At 36.1% G+C, this 22198-nt stretch overlaps 1 protein-coding gene across 1 annotated transcript in view; it reads right to left on the reverse strand.

Moving 5' to 3' along the window:
• Positions 1–5758: 5758 nt before the first annotated feature.
• The window catches only part of LOC149829427 (Lactoylglutathione lyase / glyoxalase I family protein), a 36184-nt gene continuing 19744 nt past the window's right edge, over positions 5759–22198 (reverse strand). Inside the window, exons 3-5 of the mRNA XM_090015935.1 lie at positions 6834–6917; positions 6551–6754; positions 5759–6029 (exon numbers count right to left, since the gene is read on the reverse strand). Of these exons, the coding sequence (XP_089872061.1) occupies positions 5941–6029; positions 6551–6754; positions 6834–6917 (377 nt within the window). The 3' untranslated portion in view covers positions 5759–5940. The remainder of the gene's footprint in view (positions 6030–6550; positions 6755–6833; positions 6918–22198) is intronic.

The raw sequence follows: 22198 nt of genomic DNA on the forward strand, positions 1-22198 counted from the left end.
GAGAACCCCTTTGGGCTCCCTCAAGCTCATCTACATGCCACTAGGACATCTTGGTGGCATAGATGTTGTCCATACAGTGATGTTTTGTCACAAACCGTGGATACGCAGGGTTTGTGTCCTTTATCGCAAGACCTAAGCTAAATATAAAACAAAAAATCACTGTATTGTAGGGCAAAAATGACATGTTTTAGAAAAAACTCTATAATTTTGAAATTTTGCCTAATGTCCAAAACTGAAACTTTTTTGTTGTAAAAGGACTTTTCCACCTTTAGCACATATGAATTTCCTCCAGATATGCGAACTTCCTTCTCAAATATTCAAATATGTGAATTTTTGCTCGTATTTGTGAATTTCCTCTCAAATATGTAAATTTTTTCTCACATTTGTGAATGTCCTCCTGCCTGCTTCCACATTTGCGAAAGTCCTCCTGCATGTGCACCTTATACAATTTTTAATAAAAAAGAGTTTGTTGAAAAAAATTACACTTCAAAAGCACAAGCGACACTTTAAAAGTGTCACTAAAGCCTTTAGTAACACTTTAGAAGTATTGCTAAAGCCTTTAGCGATGCTTCAAAAGCGTAATGGGCCTTTAGTGATGCTTCAAAAGTGCAATGGGCCTTTAGTGATGCTTCAAAAGTGCAATGCTTTTAGCTCTGCTTCAAAAGCACATATTTGAGGAAAATCATAAAATACAATACGCCATTTGCATATTTTGAGAAAAAAAAATTCACATATTTGGGAGGGCATTCACATATTCCGATATTTGAGATGAAATTCACAAATGTGTGGGAGGAAAGTTGCATATTTGGGAGGAAAATCATAAAGGAGAAAATTTGCATGTTTAGATATTTGAGAGAAAAGTTCACATATCTGAAGAAAATTTGCATGTGTGAAGAGTAAAAAGGTCCTTTTGCAACCAAAAATTTGAGATTTTGGACATCGAGGGATTTTTTAAAATAGTTTTTTTAAAACAAGTCATTTTTTACATACAATACGGTCATTTTCAGAATGTAAAACTATCACTAGAGGGCAGGGAGAATTACTCATGAAGTTTTACACTGTGGACACTGACTCAGGTTCACATCAACGTGACACCTCTCGGCATGTAACTGATGTCCAAACCAAAGTGGTAGTTTCTCCATGCTAAAAAAGAACAAAAAAAAAAACTGATTAATAGATATGGTTGATCTAAAATCAATCTCCCAACCCTGTGTGGATGTGTTTAGAAATGACCTTTTCTATTCATATTTCTTTTAAATAAAGATATATATTTACTACCGTCTACAATCAGCACAAGCTAGTTGAAAAGTCAGGTTCAAGTTGTATTCAATCTGACCTTATAGGTGTGTTCGGCATGGTTTGTTGTGTAGAGTTCACACATTGGATCATGTTTTTTTGGTATATGAATTTTTTATTAATGAAATTTCCGTCCATGGTTTGATTTTCGGAGCCCTTGGGAAAACTATTTACATATTGCAAACACATGATCCAAACAACTAAACAAATTAATGAAGCTCACATTTGTACAGTTAGATCCACCAGAAAAAAAAAGGTTTTCTACTATCTTGTGTAAACAAATGACTAGAAAATATTTTTTCTCAATAATTATGACCATGTTTGAAACTCCGCATGTGTAGTTATACACTGCCGGTCCCAAGCTCGGATAAAGGAGGAGGGTTGCGGTAGGCCTGTGACAGCCAGCATAAAAACTGTCATATCCTATGAAAATGAACCAATATGAGAATTTCGTTGGGGCGTTCCCTACTGAGCGACGCACTGTACTCTCTAGGCCCGGAGGCAGTGATAAATGTGCAAGGGTTGCTAGGTCGTCGCCCAGAAGCGACGCGTCACACCGGCGCCCGGGTGTGGTGTCAAATAGGCAAGGGTTCCCTCACTTTGTTGGACGGGTGGGGGTAAAGAAGTTAGTCCAAGACCATAAAATTAGGTTAGCCACTTGGAACATAGGGTCTTTAACTGGTAAGTTGGTAGAGTTAGTAGATGTTATGTGTAGGAGAAAGATTGATATTTTATGTCTTCAAGAGACCAAATGGGTAGGTGAGAAAGCTAAAGTGATAGAACCTTGGGGATATAAGATTTGGTATACAGGAATAAATAGGAATAGGAATGGAGTAGGGATTGTTATGAGTCGTCAGTTTATAGATAATGTAGTTGAGGTCCGTAGGAAGGGTGATAGAATTTTACTTATTAAATTAGTATTAGGTACGGATATTATTAATATTATTAGTGTTTATGCACCTCAAGTAGGTTTAGATGATTCCATTAAGCATCAATTTTGGGAAGATTTAGATGAAGTAGTACAAGAGACATCTTATGGAGAAAAGCTTTTCATCGGCGGTGACCTTAATGGACATGTAGGCATTAGTAGGGATGGATTTGAGAATATCCATGGAGGCTATGGTATAGGAGAAAGAAATGAAAGTGGAGAAAGGATTTTAGATTTTTGTTTGTCCTATGATATGATCTTAGCAAACACTTGGTTTAGGAAGAGGGAGTCTCACCTAGTAACATTTAAAAGTGGGGTTAATACGAGTCAGATAGATTTTTTCCTACTTAGAAAGAGAGATAGGGGTTGTTGCATCGATTGTAAGGTTATACCAGGAGAAAGTGTAGCTACACAACATAGAGTCTTAATTTTAGATCTTAGAATTAGACAATGCTGCAAAAGGGATAGACATAGGATAGATCCTAGAATTAAGTGGTGGGCACTGAAAGGAGCTAAACAAGGAATGTTTGTAGAGCAGGTAGTTAAGGAAGTTGATTGGTGTCTCGAGGAGGATTCAGAATCAATGTGGAATAAGATAGCGGGTGGTATGAGAAAAGTAGCTAAGGAGGTATTGGGTGAGTCTAAAGGCGGTGCACCACTAGGTAAGGATACATCATGGTGGAACGAGGATGTCAAATTAGCTATTAAGGTTAAAAGAGAGTGTTATAGAAATCTAAGTAAGAGTCGTGATAATGAGAATTTGGAGAAGTATATGATAGCAAAGAAGGAAGCTAAAAAAGTTGTTCGAAACGCGAGGGCTAAGGTATATAAGGAGGTTTATGACAAGTTGGATACCAAAGAAGGCGAGAAGGATATTTATAGGCTTGCAAAGATGAGAGATAGGAAATCGAAGGATTTGGGTATGGTTAGATGTATCAAAGATGAAACGCAAAGGGTTTTAGTCAAAGATGAGGAGATTAAGGAGAGATGGAAAGATTATTTTGATAAGCTATTTAATGATAGTCATGCTCAAGATCTTGGAGACTTCTCCATTCCTTTTCATGAGATAAATCGTGACTTCATGCGCAAGATTCAAAAGAAAGAAATTGCAGAGGCTTTGAAGAAAATGAAATCAAGAAGGGCAGTTGGCCCAGATGGTATACCTATCGAGGCTTGGAAATGCTTGGGAGAGAAAGGTTTAGAATGGTTGACAAATCTTTTTAACTTGATTTGGCGAACAAATAAGATGCCTAATGAGTGGAGGAAGAGTACTTTGGTGCCTTTATATAAGAATAAGGGTGATATACAAGATTGCACAAACTATCGTGGTATAAAACTCATGAGTCATACTATGAAACTTTGGGAGAGGGTGATTGAGTCTAGGTTGAGGAAGGTTGTCATGATATCGGAGAATCAATTTGGTTTTATGCCTGGAAGATCAACTATGGAAGCTATACATCTTCTTAGACAACTTATTGAAAGATATAGAGAGAGGAACAAAGATTTGCATATGGTTTTTATTGATTTAGAGAAGGCATACGATAGAGTACCTAGGGACGTTCTCTGGTGGACAATGATGAAGAAAGGTGTTTCTCTCAAGTACATTAGTATAATTAAAGATATGTATGAAGGAGTAGTAACCAATGTCCGCACTTGTGGAGGGGTGACAACCAATTTTCCGATAACGGTTGGGTTACATCAAGGATCTGCTTTAAGCCCTTTCCTATTTGCGATAGTGATGGATGAGCTTACGAGATCAATTCAAGAAAATGTACCGTGGTGTATGTTGTTTGCTGATGATATTGTTTTGATTGATGAGTCTAGAGCTGGGGTTAATGCTAAGTTAGAATTATGGAGACAGACATTGGAAGCTAGAGGTTTTAAGTTGAGTAAGAGTAAGACTGAATATATGGAATGTCGGTTTAGTAAGCAACGAAGTAGTGATGGGAGTGTAGTGAAGCTTGGTGAGCAAGATATACCGGTGAATGATTATTTCAAATATTTGGGATCCATCATTCAAAAGTATGGAGAAATTGATGGAGATGTAAATCATAGGATAAAGGTTGGGTGGATGAAATGGAAAAGTGCTACTGGAGTGCTGTGCGATCGTAGAATGCCATTGCGGTTGAAGGGAAAGTTTTATAGGACGACTATTAGACCCGCTTTACTATATGGTACGGAATGTTGGGCTGCCAAGAGACATCATATTCAAAAAATGAGTGTAGCTGAGATGCGGATGCTTAGATGGATGTGTGGAAATACAATAAAAGATAAGATTCGGAACGAAGAGATACGTAAGAAGGTAGGTGTTGCACCCATTGAAAATAAGATGCGAGAGAATCGTTTACGGTGGTTTGGACATATTCGGCGAAGGCCTAATGATGCTCCAGTTAGAAGGTTGGAGAAATGAGAAAATATATTAGTTAAAAGAGGTCGGGGTAGGCCTAGGAAGACTTGGATGGAGATGATAGGAAAGGATATGAATGCTTTGAACCTCACCGAGGACATGGCGTTGGATAGAAATGATTGGAGGAAAAGGATTCATGTGGAAGACCCAAAATGAATTTCTTTTTTGGTTCATATCGCTGACCCCAATTGTTTTGGGATGAAGGCGTAGTTGTTGTTGTTGTTGTTGTGAATTATGACCATGTTTGACAATTTTATTTTTATTTTTTCCACTAGTTTTCATAAATAGAAATAGAAATCACCCTCTTTTAAAAAGCAAAGAACCTTTTTTTCTAATTATATTTTTCTTCCATCATTCCTCATCTACCTACCTTTACCACCATCATCATCCTTTTTCACCACCCATTTTTCAAGACCAAGATCATCACCACCACCACCAACCTTTCTTAAATACTAAAACCATCACCATCAACACCATCTCTATATCCTCTATATCCACTACTTCAGCCCACTGCAACAACCATCACCAAGACTCTCTCCTTCAACAGCAAGACCACCAACCCCTCTGCGTCAATACCTTCACCACACCACCCCCTTTTTTCAACAGTTAAATACCATCATCCCTACATCCACAACTCTCAGTGCTACCACTACCACCAACACCACCAAAATCCCCACTTGTTCAACACCCACACCACCATCACCACTATTTCAATACCAAAACCATCATCATCCCCGTCGTTTGACACCAAGATTGCCATCACCATTGCTGCAGCCCCCTCACTACAACACCAAAATCACCATCATCACCCCTTCGACCTTTTTAACACCAAAACCACCACCGCCCACAATCTTTATCCTCCCTATACTTTTTTTCATCTTCCCCCACCCACCACCTATCATTTTCTCTTCTTGATCCTAGATAGTTAGTGATGCAAACATTGACTTAGTTATAAGCAAAAATATAGTTATTATTTATAAAATATGTTCTTATTGGTTTATAAACAACAAATAAAACACACCCAAACAGAGCCTAAGTTCGTTAAAAGGATATGATTCTGGTTCAAAATAAGCTCTTTTAGGAGACTTCAAACAAACGAAACTGACAAAGTTTAAACAGCTTGCATGGAATCAACAATGGACATCTTTATTACAGCCCTGCATGAAGAAAAATGCATATGCAAATTTTTTACATTATATGTCAGTAGTATAGAGATTTCTGATAAAGATTCATATACAACAGCCTCTAGTTCCCCTAGGGAGTGCAAGTATTATCTGACTGAATAGCAGTTTCAGAACACAATCCAAAGCTACGCTTGTGCAAATTCCAATGCATTCCCATCTGGATCACGTGCAAATATTGCCGGCCTACCAGAGCGGCTGAGCGTGTAAGGAATACCTAAAGAATAAATAATAATCACATCAGAAATATACATTTTCATCTACAACCAGTAAAAATTCCTATCAGATTGTCGCCTTTTCTGTGTCAAGCCTGGAATACAGGCTTAAGTATTCAGATTATTAGATGAAAAAATAAAATTACATGAGAATCAATGCAACCAGATCTATCATGAACACCACAAATGTTACCAATTATAAAGACATTAATGAGAAGCATTCCTAGCACATTTTTATGTCAGCAATTTGGTAGCATTGCCACATATATATGTGAGCAATGTGATAAATATCATTAGGTTTTGAAATATCAACTCAATGTGATATTGGGAAGAATAAATAAAAGGAGAGAGGGAGGGGAACTGCATTAATGGGTTGGTCCAATTCTCTATAATGTTTCCTGTGCAAAATTTTGAACATAAATAGAGCGGACTTGTATCAAAGGGATCCCTTTCAGTGAAGCTCATATTGAAATAGGAGTCACAAGCAAAAGGATTTGCAAGAAGGTACGAGTTGTAGCATTACCTGCTTTATCAAAAATCTCCCTGAGCTTTGAAACATCGCAGATACTAATACAAGCATGGCGATCTCTTCCTCCATGTTCTGGACGCCCAGTTATAGGGTCTGGATTTGGAAGCTCCATCAAGTGAATCATTTCTGAACCCACCCATAACCAAGCACCCCTATACGGAAGCTTATCATCTGGTCTAGCTTCATTTATTTTTAGACCTGGTATATGCATCATGAGAATACATCAAGAAGAGGGAAATAAAGCTATTGACATGATTCATATAAGCAACTAACGTACCCAATATATTTTGATAAAAGTCGAGTGACCTTTCAAGATTTTCGCATAATATTCCCACATGATGAATGCTAATCACTCCAATATCTGCAAGAAACAGTCAAGTTTTATTTATAGATGCCAATTGGGAAAAGACTGACTTGTCCTAATACTACTTGCTAGAGGCGCCTCACTTTGTGAACTAAAGATCAAAAGAAACAAAGCTTTTAACATAAACTCCATTTAAATGATATTCTAGATTGAAAAGGTGCAGCACAAAAATATACTGAGCTTGATAGGAGTCTTGCAGTCTGGATTTCCAAGTAAATCGCTCTTAGGTCTCAAACTTGAAAACCAACTAAAACATTCCTTATGAAAACTTTGAAACCTGACAATTGTCAGCTTTCATTCATTTAGGATGAATCTTTGAAAATATAAAATGACTTGGACGTTCTTATAAGGTAATATTTTACACAGATGCTTCTCCAAAAATGTTGATATGTGCCCAGATGCAGCAAACTCTGATATCCTTGGTCTCTGGCAGTTAGGCATCTAACTGCTGGTTTCAAAACCAGCAATAAGATGCGTCCACAGGAATTTGATTGCAATAAATTGGGCAACAAATTTTGTGCAAGTTTCAAAATTTCATGATTTCATCTATTATATTGTCCTGAATAAAGTGGTTATATATCACATATGTGATTATCTGCAAGGTGCAATACAGTGATTTAGTGAAAATTGGTAAAATATTTTTTTTAAATAGCAATTGGATGCCTTTGATATCATTTTATGAAATAGTAGATAGTATCATGATATTTTCAGAATATGGAGATATTTGTTACTATAATTTGGAGCACAATTTACATTCTCCAACTAATATTTTCATGTAAACTATAGGTGGTGCATGCACAGCAGCTATCATAGCTCATGAGAAAAGCAACATCAGTTAAGGTATCTAATGAAAAAAATACACATATAATGTTTGAGAATAAAGAGAAGCGACCATCATTGTTACTAAGCCTCTTATTCAGTAGCCAATGATCGGGAGGATTTTCAGCATTGATATCATATTATTCAACTTGATCATATCCACTTACATGGCACAAAAATCTTTCATCTAAAACTTTTCAAGAAGTAACCTTTTGATTGTAGCAGTAAGATTCTTTGAATTGTCACTTGTGAGGATGTAATTTCCTTTTAACTAATCAAATCTGAAGAACCTTAAGGAATCTAGTTACACATTCAAATTCATGAAATATCAGTAATAACGGTAGGGAAAAAATATCAATGGTTAGGTTAAAAACCCAATTTTGGCTAACAATATGGAGTTGTGTCCACCAAACAAAGTCAAATTCATGAAGAACAAGATAAAAACCTTGAAGTTGTAATGAAATAAGAACAAAAGCAAACATACAAGAACACAACCAACCCACAAAGAACACTAATTGATCAATCCACACCACCCACACAAGGGTCAAGAATAAAGGATTTTGTATTATACAAATGCTTAAGAAAGCATTAGAATTTACAAGGGGGCTTAAAGCCCTATTTATAACAAGCAAGAGAGATAAGGAGCAGCTCCAATAGCTAGTTGGAGCTATCCCAATCGATTGTACCAAAAAACAAAAATAAAAAATAACAATTATACAGTCATCCCCTAATGGGTTGACTTCTATTACAAGGTAAAATAACCGAAATACCCTTGATGGGTATTTCGGTTTACATACATATGGACATACATATATATATTAATATATACATATGTACATATAAATATATATATTAGAAGCACATCTTAACACCCTCGCCTCAAACTCACGGTGTAACGACCAAAAGTTTGCCAAGTAGGAAGTGAAATCTAGGTGATAGGAGCGCTTTAGTGAAGAAATTCACCAATTGATAATATAGAGTTGAATCCTTCAGAGGTTTTGCAACATCTTTCTTCATCTTTGTACTGATGACCTCTAGAATATCAACTCATTTTTCATCTAAGAGTCCTGACAATTCGATGATCTTTACTGCATACTTAGTCTGTGATAACAAATAACCACGAGGTGAGTAAGTCACTTCTATTACAAGAAAATACCGTAAAAAACCAAGATTTGTCATATCAAAGTTAGCTTTGAGCATATCTTTAATATGACTAACAGTGTTGTGAGAGGCGTACGCCTCAGAGGCGAAGCGCAGGCTCAACGCCTCGCTTCGCCTCATCGCATTTACAACCTTGCTTGAGAGTCTCACGTTGTGAGAGGCGTACGCCTCAGTACCAGAGGCGTACGCCTCAGAGGCGAAGCGCAGGCTCAACGCCTCGCTTCGCCTCATCGCATTTAACAACCTTGATGACTAACTCACTATTTATCACCTCCTATGATAATCATATCATCAACGTAGAGAAGTAATATCACAATTCCTACATTAGAAGACTTAACAAGCAATGCAGTGTCAGTGTAAGAAGATTTAAAGCCAAGTTGTGTCATCACACTATTGAATCGACCATACCAAGCCTTGAGGGCTTGCTTTAGACCATACAATGTTTTGCGTAACCAAAGAATTTTTTCATATGCTAAACTTAAACCTGGTGGGAGATCCATGTAAACTTTCTCATTGAGATTACCATTCAAAAATGCATTTTTTACATCCATTTGAAAGATTGACCATTTTTTAATTGGTGCTATAGAAATAAAGGTTCTAACAGTAGTCATTCAAGCAATTGGAGAAAATGTCTCATCATAGTCTATTTTGTATTCTTAACTATATCTTTTGGCTACTAACATAGTTTTATATATTTTTAATGTCCCATCACTTTTAGTTTTTATCTTATAGATCCATCTACATCCTATAGTTTTCTTTTCTTTAGGTAATGTTTAAATTTCCTAAGTTTTTGTCTTTTCTAAAGCTTTTAATTTATCATTCATTGTCTTAATTCATTCTTGATGATTTTTGGCATCATGGTAAGATGATGATTCTACGTATGAGTGTATAGTTATTAGACAAGTTCTATATTTAAGTTCAAAAGAATCATAGGATATGAATATACTAGGAGCCTTTAAAATTCTCATGGATCTTCTAACACTAGAAGAATCTATATTTTGATTTTGAGAATATCTTTCTAAAGCACACGGTGGATGGTCTTCGGTACGTCGAGTATAAGTTTGAATTTGATTATGAGATAAGCCTATATTATCAAGACCCTTGTTCACATTCACATTCTCATGTGCATCATGAGTGTCCTCATTGTCACTCTCATGCATATCATGAATGTCATCACATCTTTCATGCTCATTGACAAGGTTGAAAAGAAAAGAATAGTCATAATGCTCTTGGATTTTCTCTTTACCAAATCCATTTTCGTTTTCAAGAAAAGAAACATTTCTTGAAACATATAATTTGTTCTCTTTAATTTCATAACATCTATACCCATTTTAATTTTTGGCATAACCTAGAAAAACACAAGGAATAGCTTTTGGAAAAAGTTTGTCGTTTTTGTCGGTAAGGACAAAGCATTTACAACCAAAAACTCTCAACCTTTTATAAACGGGAGATGTTTTAAATAATTTTTCAATAGAAGAAATGTTTTCAATGGTTTTTTAAGGCATCCTATTTATCAAATAAACCATCGCAAGAGCGGCTTTGGCTCAAAACATTTTTGGAACATTTCTTGATATAAGAAGTTTCTATTAGTCTCAACAATATGACTATGCTTCATTTCGGCTATTCCATTTTGTTGAGGAGTATGAGGACATGATTTTTTATCAATAATCTCATGCAAGTCAAGATAATTTTTTAACTTCTTTTATATAAATTTTCCTCAAAATTCATTCTAAAGATTTTAATATTAGTTTTAAATTGAATCTTTGTATAACAAAATATTTTTTAAAACAATCAAATACTTCGGATTTGTGTTTAAGAAAATATATCCAAGAGTATCTACTATAATCATCCACAAACACAACATAATAAGATACTTCTCCTTTGGATATAACCGGAGTTGGTGCCCATACATCCGAATATACCAACTCAAATGGATTTTTAGATATAAAATAACTAGGCCCAAAGGGTAAAGATTTTATTTTACTAAGGATGAAATCTGCACAAACAAAACCCCTTTCTTCATAAGAAATGGAAACAAATGTAATTTGGATACACTAGGATGTCCTAGTCTTTTGTACCATATTTCTATATCTTTCTTTTCCACAAAATTACAAAAAGTGTGTTTTGATAATTCAAGATTGTCCATAACATAGAGATCTCCTCTTCTATGGCCTCTCCCAATCGGCTTCCCGGACTGAAGATTTTGTATCAAACAATCATTAGATGAAAACAAAATTTTACATCCATGATCTGCAATTTGAGAAAAGAATAAGATGTTTAAATTCAATTTTGGTACTACTCTAATATTTGGTATAAAAAGGTTTATTATTTTTTTAAAAACCCAAAACTTTAATTTTTAAAGAAGTTTCATCGGCGGTTGAAATATAAAAATCATTTGAGTTAGTATTACATTCGGATAATATGAACTCATTTTGGGTCATATGAAAAGAAGCACTAGAATCAAGAATCCAAAAAGTCTTACCAGGGTCAATGCTTGTGGATACGGCCACACCCGAGAAGGAAGAAGCTTGATTTTTGAACATTGGTTGTAGTGCCTTTATGAGTTGTGCCAAGGATAATGAGCCGATGCATTTGGAGTTGTGTACACCATTTCTTTCAAAAGATGGTCCCATTGAAGTCACCTTTTTATCATCTCTTTGATTTTCTTTCCTTTTTTTAGGGCAAAAAAGCTTGATGTGACCTGACTCATAGCAATGGTAACATATTAGTTTCCTACTCTTCTAGTATTCATGATCGCCTCTTTTATCATTTTGACTTTTTCCATAGTTATTGGAATTTCTTTCATTCTCATTATTTCTTCCAAAATGAGGAGCCTTATAACTCCTTGTGTGATTTTCGGGTTTTGACATAGCAAGCACGAATTCTTCATCTTTTGAAGATGGTGGTTTTTTCAACATATTTTCCTCCATAGTTAATTCTTCAAGAGTTTCAAATATGGTAGGTACACCTCCTCTATGAAGAAGGGTCGATTTGGTTCCTTCAAATTCAGGTCTAAACTTATTAACAAATTGAAAGAAATGTTTTGTTCTAATTTATTTTTCACGGAGTTCTACATCTTGAGGGCAATACCATTTTGGCTCTAGAAGAGTTAATTCATCCCAAAGAAGAGAGAGAGCATTGTAATATTCTCGAATGTTCATCTCTCCTTGGGTTATAGTTCTCACATTATTTTGCACATTGCATATGTGAGCAATATCCTTGAGAATATACATATCTTTAAGATACTTTCATGCATCACTAGCAAAATCAAATTTTGCTAAGCTAGAGCATTTTTTATGTCAACACTATTGATGAGCCATGGAATGACCCATCCTCCATTCTTTCCATTTTTCTCAAATTCGGTGACAGCCTTAGACATCTCTTCTCCTTGAAGAGTCACTTTCTTTCCATTTTTCATCTTGGTAAGTATAAGTTTAGGCTTTATTTCGGTGTCATTAATCAAACCCCATAAACCCTTTTCTCATATTTTATGTTTCACTATGGATGCCCACGTTACATGGTTAGTATCATTGAGTCTCATGGGAATGGAAACGATCATTTCTTTTTCATCCTATATTTTTACAATAGTGAGAGAGAGAGAGAGAGAAATGAAGGTAGTAAGAATTTTGTTGAGGAGATCTTTGATGGTGCGCTTCCCGATGCAACGATCCTACGAACCACCAAAGCTCTTATACCATGTAATGAAATAAGAACAAAAGCAAACAAGTATCTCTTATGGACTTACCAGAACACAACCAACCCACGAAGAACATTAATTGATCAATCTACACCACCCACATAAGGGTCAAGAATAAATGCTTTTGTATTACACAAATGCTTAAGAAAGCATTAGAATTTACAAGGAATTAATGCCCTATTTATAACAAGCAATTATACCAAAAAACAAAAATTAACAATATACAGTCAACCCTTAATAGGTTGACTTCTATTACAAGATAAAATGACCAAAATACTCTGAGATTCTTCACTAGAACCTGTTTTGTGAGAAAGAGAAAAGAAGAGGAGAATAGGGGCTATGGCTGTCACGATTTCCTTAATGAAATCGTGACCTAGAACCTGTATTTAAAGTTTTAACATACAATATGAGTCCGAGTCTGTTATGATATCCAGACCCGGTACATGATACATTCGGTAACACGTGATATTATACAAAATACTACTTTTTCACCTCCCCTCAAGTTGATCATGGTTTTAAACCATGAACAACTTGCCTTTAAGCATCCAAAAACGATCTTTTGTTAAGCCCTTTGTAAATATGTCTGCTACTTGTCTTTCAGTATTAACAAATTCAGGCTCGATCTCTTTTTCTTCAACTTTTTGTCTTACAAAATGCTGGTCGATCTCAATATGCTTGGCGCAACTGTGATGTACTGGATTGAATGACATGTTGAGAGCACTTTGATTGTCACACAACAAGGTAGACCGAGAGATCGTTTCTCCCACTTCAATCAGTAAATGTCTGGCCCATGTGACTTCGACAGTAGCGGCAACCATGGATCTATACTCGGCCTCAGTGCTTGATCTAGCGACGACCTTTTGTTTTCTACTACTCCAAGAGACTAAGTTTTTTCCAATGAAGACACAATATACTGATGTAGACCTTCGTTCATCTGGATCTCCTGCCCAGTCTGCATCACAGTATACAGTAAGCTCACGCATATCCTTGCCAGACGATTTTGGAGAATATATCAACCCATCCCCAATTGTTCCTTTCAGATATCTGAGTATCCTCTTAACCGTCTACATATGTCCAGTACGTGGTGCATACATAAACTGAGACACTTGATTGACTGAATAAACAATATCAGGTCGAGTGAATGTGAGATACTGTAACATCTCTATTAGACTGTGATACCTGGTGGGACCTCACACAGGTCTCCATCATGAGTGTTTAATTTTTGGTGGAGCACACTTGGAGTTCCTAGAGGTTTGCAATCTTTCATACCTGCCTTGCCGAGAACGTCTATCGTATACTTGTGCTGAGTGAGAATCAAGCCATCAGCCCGGCTATCGACTTCTACCCCAAGAAAATAACACAAGGCACCAAGATCTTTCATTTTGAATCTCTGACCTAATAGGTTTTTCACTTCTTTGATGTGATCTCCAGAGTTTCCTATGATGACAATATCATCCGCATAGATTAGTAATAGGGTGATCACATTCTGCCTTTTAAAAATGAATAATGAGTGATCTAGTAGAGAGCGTGAAAAGCCATGCTTTTGAATCTCAAGTGAGAAGCTGTCAAACCAAGAACGAGATGCTTGTTTTAGGCCATAAATAACTGTCTTTAGCCTGCATACATGTGTTTTACAATCTTGCTCATGATATCCAGGTGGTTGTTCCATGTAAACTTCTTCCTTCAAATCCCCATGAAAGAATGCATTTTTTGTATCAAGTTGACTCAGCTTTCATCCATGTTCAATAGCCAAAGAAAGAATAATTTGAATCGTTCCCATTCTCACCACTGGGCTAAAGGACTCATCATAGTCTTGCCCTGCTTCTTGGGTGAACCCTTTTGCCACCAGTCTTGCCTTGTATCGTTCAATGGTCTCATCTGGTTTATACTTTATTTTGTAGACCCATTTGCATCCGACAACATTTTTGTCAGGTGGTTTAGAAACAATTTCTCAGGTTGCACATTTATGCAAGTCTTGCATTTCATCATTCATGGCTTCTACCTATTTGGTAGAAGTGGTTGCTTGATAATACATAATAGGTTCATCTTCCTTATTGAGGGCAGTTAAAAAGAGCTAAAAATCCAAGGAGAAGTTATTATAGCTAATCCACCAATCAATAGGATGTCGCATACGATTGGATCTTCTGACCTCAAGAATATGAGAGAAAGTAGGTGCAGCTGCTGGGGCGTGATTTAAAAGACCTGACGCGGTCGTTCTTTGTCTAGTATAGAAAATGCCCTTGTATCTGCCTAGTACCGATGATGGTACTTCTTCCCCATTCTGTGATCTCGGTGCACCAATAGTTTCAAACCTTTCTTCTTCCGGTTGCACGCAGTCTGAAGAACGGACTTCATTGGGACTAGCAAAAAGTTCTGAGTTCAGCCAAGGATAATAAACTTCAGTTGTAGTAGAAGGAATAGCCGTTGTGCCAGCTTTGTGATCAAAATTTTGTTTATCGAAGAAAACATGTCTTGAGATTCTGATACGTCTGTTAGCGAGATCATAACACCTATAACCTTTGTAGTCGTCTGCATATCCCACAAATCTACACCTTTGACCGATCAATGTGCATATAACAAACACATCCGAAGGCACGTAAATCATGATAACTAGGATGAACTCCAAAAAGACAGTAATAAGGAGACTTATTTTCTAAAACAACCATAGGTAATCTATTTATCACATGTACGGCAGAATAAAAAGCTTTTGTCCACAGATTGATGAGAAGATTACTATCATGGAGCATACTCATTGCACTTTCGACGATATGCCTGTGTTTTCGCTCAGCAATCCCATTTTGTTGAGGTGTGTGTGGACAGGATAACCTTCTTCCTATCCCATTATTTTGAAGAAAAGAAATAAAGTCACTAGATGAGAACTCCCCTCCTCCATCACATTGGAAAAATTGTATGGACTCAGAGATTTGATTTTTTACTAAGAAAAGAAAGTTTTGAAACAAAAGAAAAATTTCTGACTTATTTTTTATGAAATATATCCAGGTGTATCGAGAGTAGCTATCAACAAAAATTAAGTAGTATCTGCTTCCAGATCCAGAGGCAACTGGGGCAGGTCTCCATACATCAGAACATATTATCTCAAAAGGCTGTGAAGCTCTCTTATTAACAGAGTGAAAAGGCAATGCATGACTTTTGCATAAAAAACAACTGAAACACTTTTGACTTTTCTCATCCACATTGAGACTTTCTTTTGGAATGAGATTATTAGAAACAAGTTTCTCAATAAAATGACTCCCACAATGACCTAACCGACCGTGCCATAGGAAAGGCTTATTACATTCAGAAATACTAAAAACATTTGCTGAAGAGAAAGAACACGACTCTAGTGAAGACTTCAAATCCAGATGAGTAGAGCGGACAGGATGGCATGGAGCTTCTTGAAAGACATACATATTGCCTTGTCCTTTTCCTTCAGCGAATGTTTCCCTCGTGCGAAGGTCCTTGACCTGCACAGAGAAGGGAGTGAATTCGACTGAAGCATGATTATCATCAACAAGTTTAGAAACAGAGACTATTTTTCTTGATATTGGGAGCATGAAGGACATCAGAAAGTTCAAGAGTAGAATGTGACATAGGAATAACAGATTTTCCAACGTGAGAAACAGGATGGTAGGATCCATCTCCAGTGACAATCTTACTTTTACCAAAATAAGGAATAGGTTTAAAAAGTTTACCTGCATCACCAGTCATGTGAGTTGCTGCCCCTGAGTCAACGAACCAAGTTCATTGATCATTCTGCTTTAAATTCAATTCTGACAAGGCGGATATCAACAAATCTCTAATCTCTCCATTGTCTCTGATATTGCTGGACTTTCTTTTTGGTTCTGTTTGTGGAGTCTTTCCTTTATTTTCAGGATTGTGCCAACAATTCGCCTTGATATGCCCCCTTTTGTTACAAAGAAAGCAAGTGGGGATAGATCTCTGTCCTTGAGCATGGGTCGACATATTTGGAGTGCGAAGCAATCCACGTCCTCCGTGTCCATTTCGTCCTTGTCCTCCTCGCCCCTGTCCTCGACCATAAGTCCCCCCTGTGGCAAAAATTTCTTGAGAATTTGCATGAGCGTGGGTTTCTTCAGAAAATCCTTTCAGAGTCATTTCATACTGAATTAATTTAGCCCGCAACTCATCAAAAGTAAGAAGAGCAGGCAAGCACAGTAGTGAAGTGACAATCATATTATAATTGGATCCCAATTCACTCAGAGTTTGTTGCACCATATCACTGTCACTCACTGCACACCCTATAACTGCAAGTTGGTCTGTGATAGTCTGCATCTTGTTTAGATATTTCATGATGGTCATGGAGTCTTTTCTCAGCAGCTAAAATTCTCTCTTAAGAAAAACCATTCTCGACTGTGAAACTTGTGAATACGTCTGAACCAATCTCTTCCAAAGTTGCAGGGTTGTACAATTGTCAAGAATTGCAACAAGAACCTCTTGAGACAAGGTAGAGGTAATGTATGCAACTACTGATTAGTCTTTTCTTTCCCAGTTGAGATATTCTGCATTTTTGACATACACAATTGAAGTTGCCCCTTTATCATCTTTCTCTTCTCTCGTAACAAATTCTAGCGGGACTGGAGTGGTTTCATCCAGATGACCTAAGAAACCTTGGCTCCTTATAAAAGGAATGATTTGTCTCTTCCAAATCAAGAAGTTTGAGGTGGTTAACTTTTCATAAACAAACTGGTTGAGGAAACTCGAAGGAAGACTCGATTGAGAAGAATGAGAATCCATGAAAAAAAAAATTTAACAAGGGTAATCACGAAGTGCAAAAAATTTAACAAGGGTATTCAGGAAGTGCCCAGTCTAGTGCCAAAGAAGTTTGTTGGTCGGCCTTTTTTTTTTTTGAAGTTGAGCAACCTTCAAGAAACTGTCGATCAGAGACTGTCAGATTCAAAGAGGAACGAGACCTAAAATTTTCCCTTCCTTTTTTTATTTATAAGGTTTGTGATTGACGCAATAAGAAGTTCTCACACGTTGAACAAAATTTGAAACTAATTGTGTTTTCAGACAAAACGCAGATGGGTATGATGTGGACAGACAACTGCTATGCGAATATCAGTTGTGACAGCAAGAAGAAATATACTATAAAGTGGAGACGCTTGATAGAAATAAACTCAGATTGAAATCTGCTGTCAAATATAAAGTCTGGACAAAAAAAAACTTAATATTTCAGATCTGATGCAACTTCAGATCTGAATATTCTGGTTCAAGTGAAAAGGAGAATGCGCAGAGATGAAGTGCTTCAGATCTGGTGCAAAAACACAACCAGATCTGAATATCCAAGACGAAGAAGAAGATGGGTCGACTTTAGGGATTCACGTGAAACAAGGAATTCACGTGAAACATGATTTTTTAGGATAGTTTAAGAGATTCACGTGAGTTGTGATGATTTTAGGGATTCACGTGAGACGTGAATCCTCCAGAAAAAAAAATGAAAGGTGAGATGAAGAAAACGAAAGGAGAGAAAACGAAACCTCAAAGCTCTGGTTGCACCTTTTGGAAGCCCCTTCAAACCCTAGGTGGATCTCGGCTTTGATACCATGTGAGATTCTTCACTAGAACCTGTTTTGTGAGAAAGAGAAAAGAAGAAGAGAATAGGGGCTGCGGCTGTCATGATTTCCTTAATGAAATCGTGACCTAGAACCTGTATTTAAAGTTTTAACATACAATATGGGTCCGGATCTGTTATGATATCCAGACCCGGTACATGGTACATTCGGTAACACGTGATATTATACAAAATACTACTTTTTCAAATATCCCTATGGGTATTTCGGTTTACATATGGACATACATATATATTAATATATACATATACATATAGATATATATACATATAAATATATATATTAGAAGCACATCTTATCAGAAGTCACATTCTCAAAGCTTGTTGCATTCCATCAATCAGTTTCTTCAGCTGTGTGTGCACTTCTAGGATTCCTTCTTACGTCCAAGCAACTGAATGATGTAATCTTCCTTGAGTTATGGTAAAATGAATTTTTTATGTCTAGCTAGTTAATCACCACAAATATATCAAAGTCCATGAATTAATAGCATAAAAAATAACAATCTTTATTATAAAACTAAGCATGTCATCATGCACTAGTTAATGCTATTGGATAATGCATATGGTCCACTACCGATTCTAATTTTATGTGCAAGTAGTGATTATATGCCAAAGATGATTAAATAAGAACATGGACAGTAACAATCTTCATGGCAAAACTAAATAGTTCATCATGATCTAGTTAGAACTGCCAGAAAAATGTAAAATACAGCATGACTGCATGAGTTATTTAGCATTCTTCTGTCTGTATGCATCTTGGCATATTATGCATCTATTGCTAACTTCATATTTATTTGAGATGACTACCTGGATTAAAAAAATGTCACCCAAATATCATTTCTTTTCTTCTTTTCACAGCAATCATTCACATGGTACCGAATTAGAACCAACTTCAAGGAAGGTTTAGTTGTACATAAGTTATATGACCTGGTTCTTAGGTCATTAGCCAAAAGACCCATCAGATTATTATGCAGAAATAATCTAATCAAGGTTAACATTTATAAAGAAAAAGAATATTCAATATTTTTATTTTATTTTTCTTGGGCAGCTTTATATAAGGACCATAAACTAAACTTTTAATAGCCACATTTATAATACCTTTTTTTCATTTTCTTTGTTAGCCTTAAAAAGAATGTTAAAACAATACAGAGTAAATTTACATCATAGCTTCAAAAAGAGGCAATAAAGGCATTAAAAAAACACATTCCCGTAACCATAGATTTCTAGAGAACGAAAAAGTAAAGTGCACAACTAAAACACGCCTGTTTACAACTCCATAAAATCAAACCCCCCTTAAACTCATCTTAACACAAAAGAGATTTCCACAGAGAAAGTATAGACAAGAACAGGCTTATGCGAAAGTCAAAAACCTAAGATCATTTGTAACATGGGAAGACTAGGAAGTAGGAACATCATCATAGAACTATTATAAAACAATGATAATCCATCTTTATATACCTCATCAACTCGTTATGTGTTTTATTTCTAGAAATCCAGATACCTCACACAAAAAAGTTAAGATGGTGATATTGGCGAGATAGCAACATGTACCAAAAGCCTCGAATCTTAAACAAGTTGATGTTAATGAAGAACCATTATCCTGTTGAACCTCTCCAAACAGACTGAAAACACACCAACACTAGAGGGGATATGGTTTGAATCTTGAAATTGGTGATTGTATTGAATCATTGGTCAAATTCTTAAAATATACTCAGCCAAGAGAAAGGTTTAGGATTTGGGAGCTCCAGGAGTGAATGTCAGGAGCAATGTCACGAACTGACTGGCTCTAAATGGCTGGGGAGCATTTGTCCCCATCAGCCCTGTTACTGACCCATGAGTCTCACTAGCTCCAGTATCAGTAAGTCTTCTTGAGAAGATGAAGTGGGATCCGATCTTCTAAGAGGACCAGAAACTTGTTCCATAATCTTGGACATATTGTGCTAAAAGCCACAAACTGAGAGAAAGCTTTAGGGCTTAATGTCTTGGCGCTAAAGATTCAAAAGTTGCTGGCTTGGGCTAACAGAGGAACCAACATAAGAGTATATATATATATATATATATATATATATATATATGGAACAGCATTTGCTACCCTCGTGGGTAAGGAAACCCTTAGAACTCAACGGGGAGGTTATTTTGTCCAAATCTGGATGTGTTCAGCATAACCAAAATAGTAGGAATCAACTCTTGAATCATAGTTTTTGGACATAAAAACATGTTTTTAGGTTTGAAATTTTGGTACATTGTAGGCTGTTGGTATTTCAACCCTCAACTTAATATGTAGATCACGTCTGGAGGGCTGGATGTGCAAAAAACTGAAAACAAAAATTGAAAACATTACATTTTTCCACTAGGGAGTTCCTTACCCACGATATATATATATATATATATATATATATATATATATATATATATATATATATATATATATATATATATATATATATATATATATATATATACTACCCTTGTGGATAAGAAACCCCCTACTTGAACTCATAGGGGGAGGTTTTTTTACTAAATCTGACTTCATGGATATGTTCAACATGGTCAAAATAGTAGAAATTGACCCTTCGATCATAGTTTTCCGATGTAAAAAAAAAAATTGATGTTCAAAAATTTGATATATTGTATACATTGTACTCCATGGATTTTCAACCCTCATAATATCTGACATATACATCAGAAAAACATGATACAAAGGTATCAGTTTCTACTAAACTTAATATGTAGATCTGTTATCATTGCAAAATTTTACTTTTGCAAGTCAAATTGACCTTTGAAAAAGATTTTGAAAATAACTCGCCTCCATTTTAAAATGCATAATAATTTCGAAGAATGGGACTCGCTTGTCGGTACGAGGTTCAACCGTTCCTGGCACCATAACCAGGGGTAATCGAACCAATGATCAATCATGTGCTTTGCTTTGCTCAACTGTCAAAATCGATGTTTTATTCTTAAATGCACAAAGAATCAGATATGTGTTATGACTTTTTGAAAATGCAGATTTGAGAACATGATGTTTGCTTTGGATATTTGGAAAATACTTGGAAAAAGGACATTTTGGAAAATCGTGAATTACATTGAGAAAGTATTTTGAAGAAAAGGAAAATCGATTGCTGAGAAAATCTTTATGTTTTGAGAAAATCGAATTCTGAAGAAAACTTTGAAGATTTTGAGAAAATCGATTTCTGAGATAGAATTGGAAAATATATCAAAAGGGATGGGCGTGTAGCCTTGTGAAATTCTTTTCATGATGCACTCTAACCTAGATGATGCATGAATGCAATTTGAGAAATTTTTTTCTGAAGAATTTGAGGAAAATCTTTGAAAAAGGAATTTATGTGCCTTATAGGAATTTTCATTCAATAAATTCTCTACATATCCCTGACTATGGCCACGAATACGTATGGAATATAGTTCATTTGATTCTAAAAGAAGAAAATGTTTGGAAAAACTTTGAAATATGCAATGATTTCTGAAAATGCCTAAGAGTGTAGGTCATTTGTAGCTTAGAAAAAGGTATCTATCTTTTTGCCTTCATTGTTGCTTACGCCGGACTTAGAACCTCTCATGCTGCCACTCTTGCTAGTGATGTTCTTGGAGGAGGTGGCATATGCCTTCTTCTTGATGAGAGCTTTTCTGGGACTATCTTCGGCTTACTCGGACATCATTTTAATTATTATTTTCTTAAATAGCTGATATGTGGCGAGATCAATGTCATCCCTGTCAGTCTGACTCTGTGTTCTGCCAGATCGCAGAGAGGCCATTTCTTGCTCGGATATAAAAGAGTAGTTGATGTGCTGGACGGGTGCGGTTTTCTTGTTGGACCTTGTCTGAACCATGTAGAATCACAAGTGCTCTCTGCAGAATAGGAGGAATGATTAGACTCTGAAAAATGTTTTGGGATAAGACAAATAGAGGGAGAATATTTGTTGAAGATGAGGTTGACAATTTAAAGAATACCCCATTACCAGGGATTGGGTCGTCGCTGGAATCGCGACAATTGTGTTG

This window comes from Nuphar pumila, chromosome 8 (assembly GCF_984573655.1).
Source record: "Nuphar pumila chromosome 8, dmNupPumi1.hap1.1, whole genome shotgun sequence".
In the NCBI taxonomy this organism is placed as follows: Eukaryota; Viridiplantae; Streptophyta; class Magnoliopsida; order Nymphaeales; family Nymphaeaceae; genus Nuphar; species Nuphar pumila.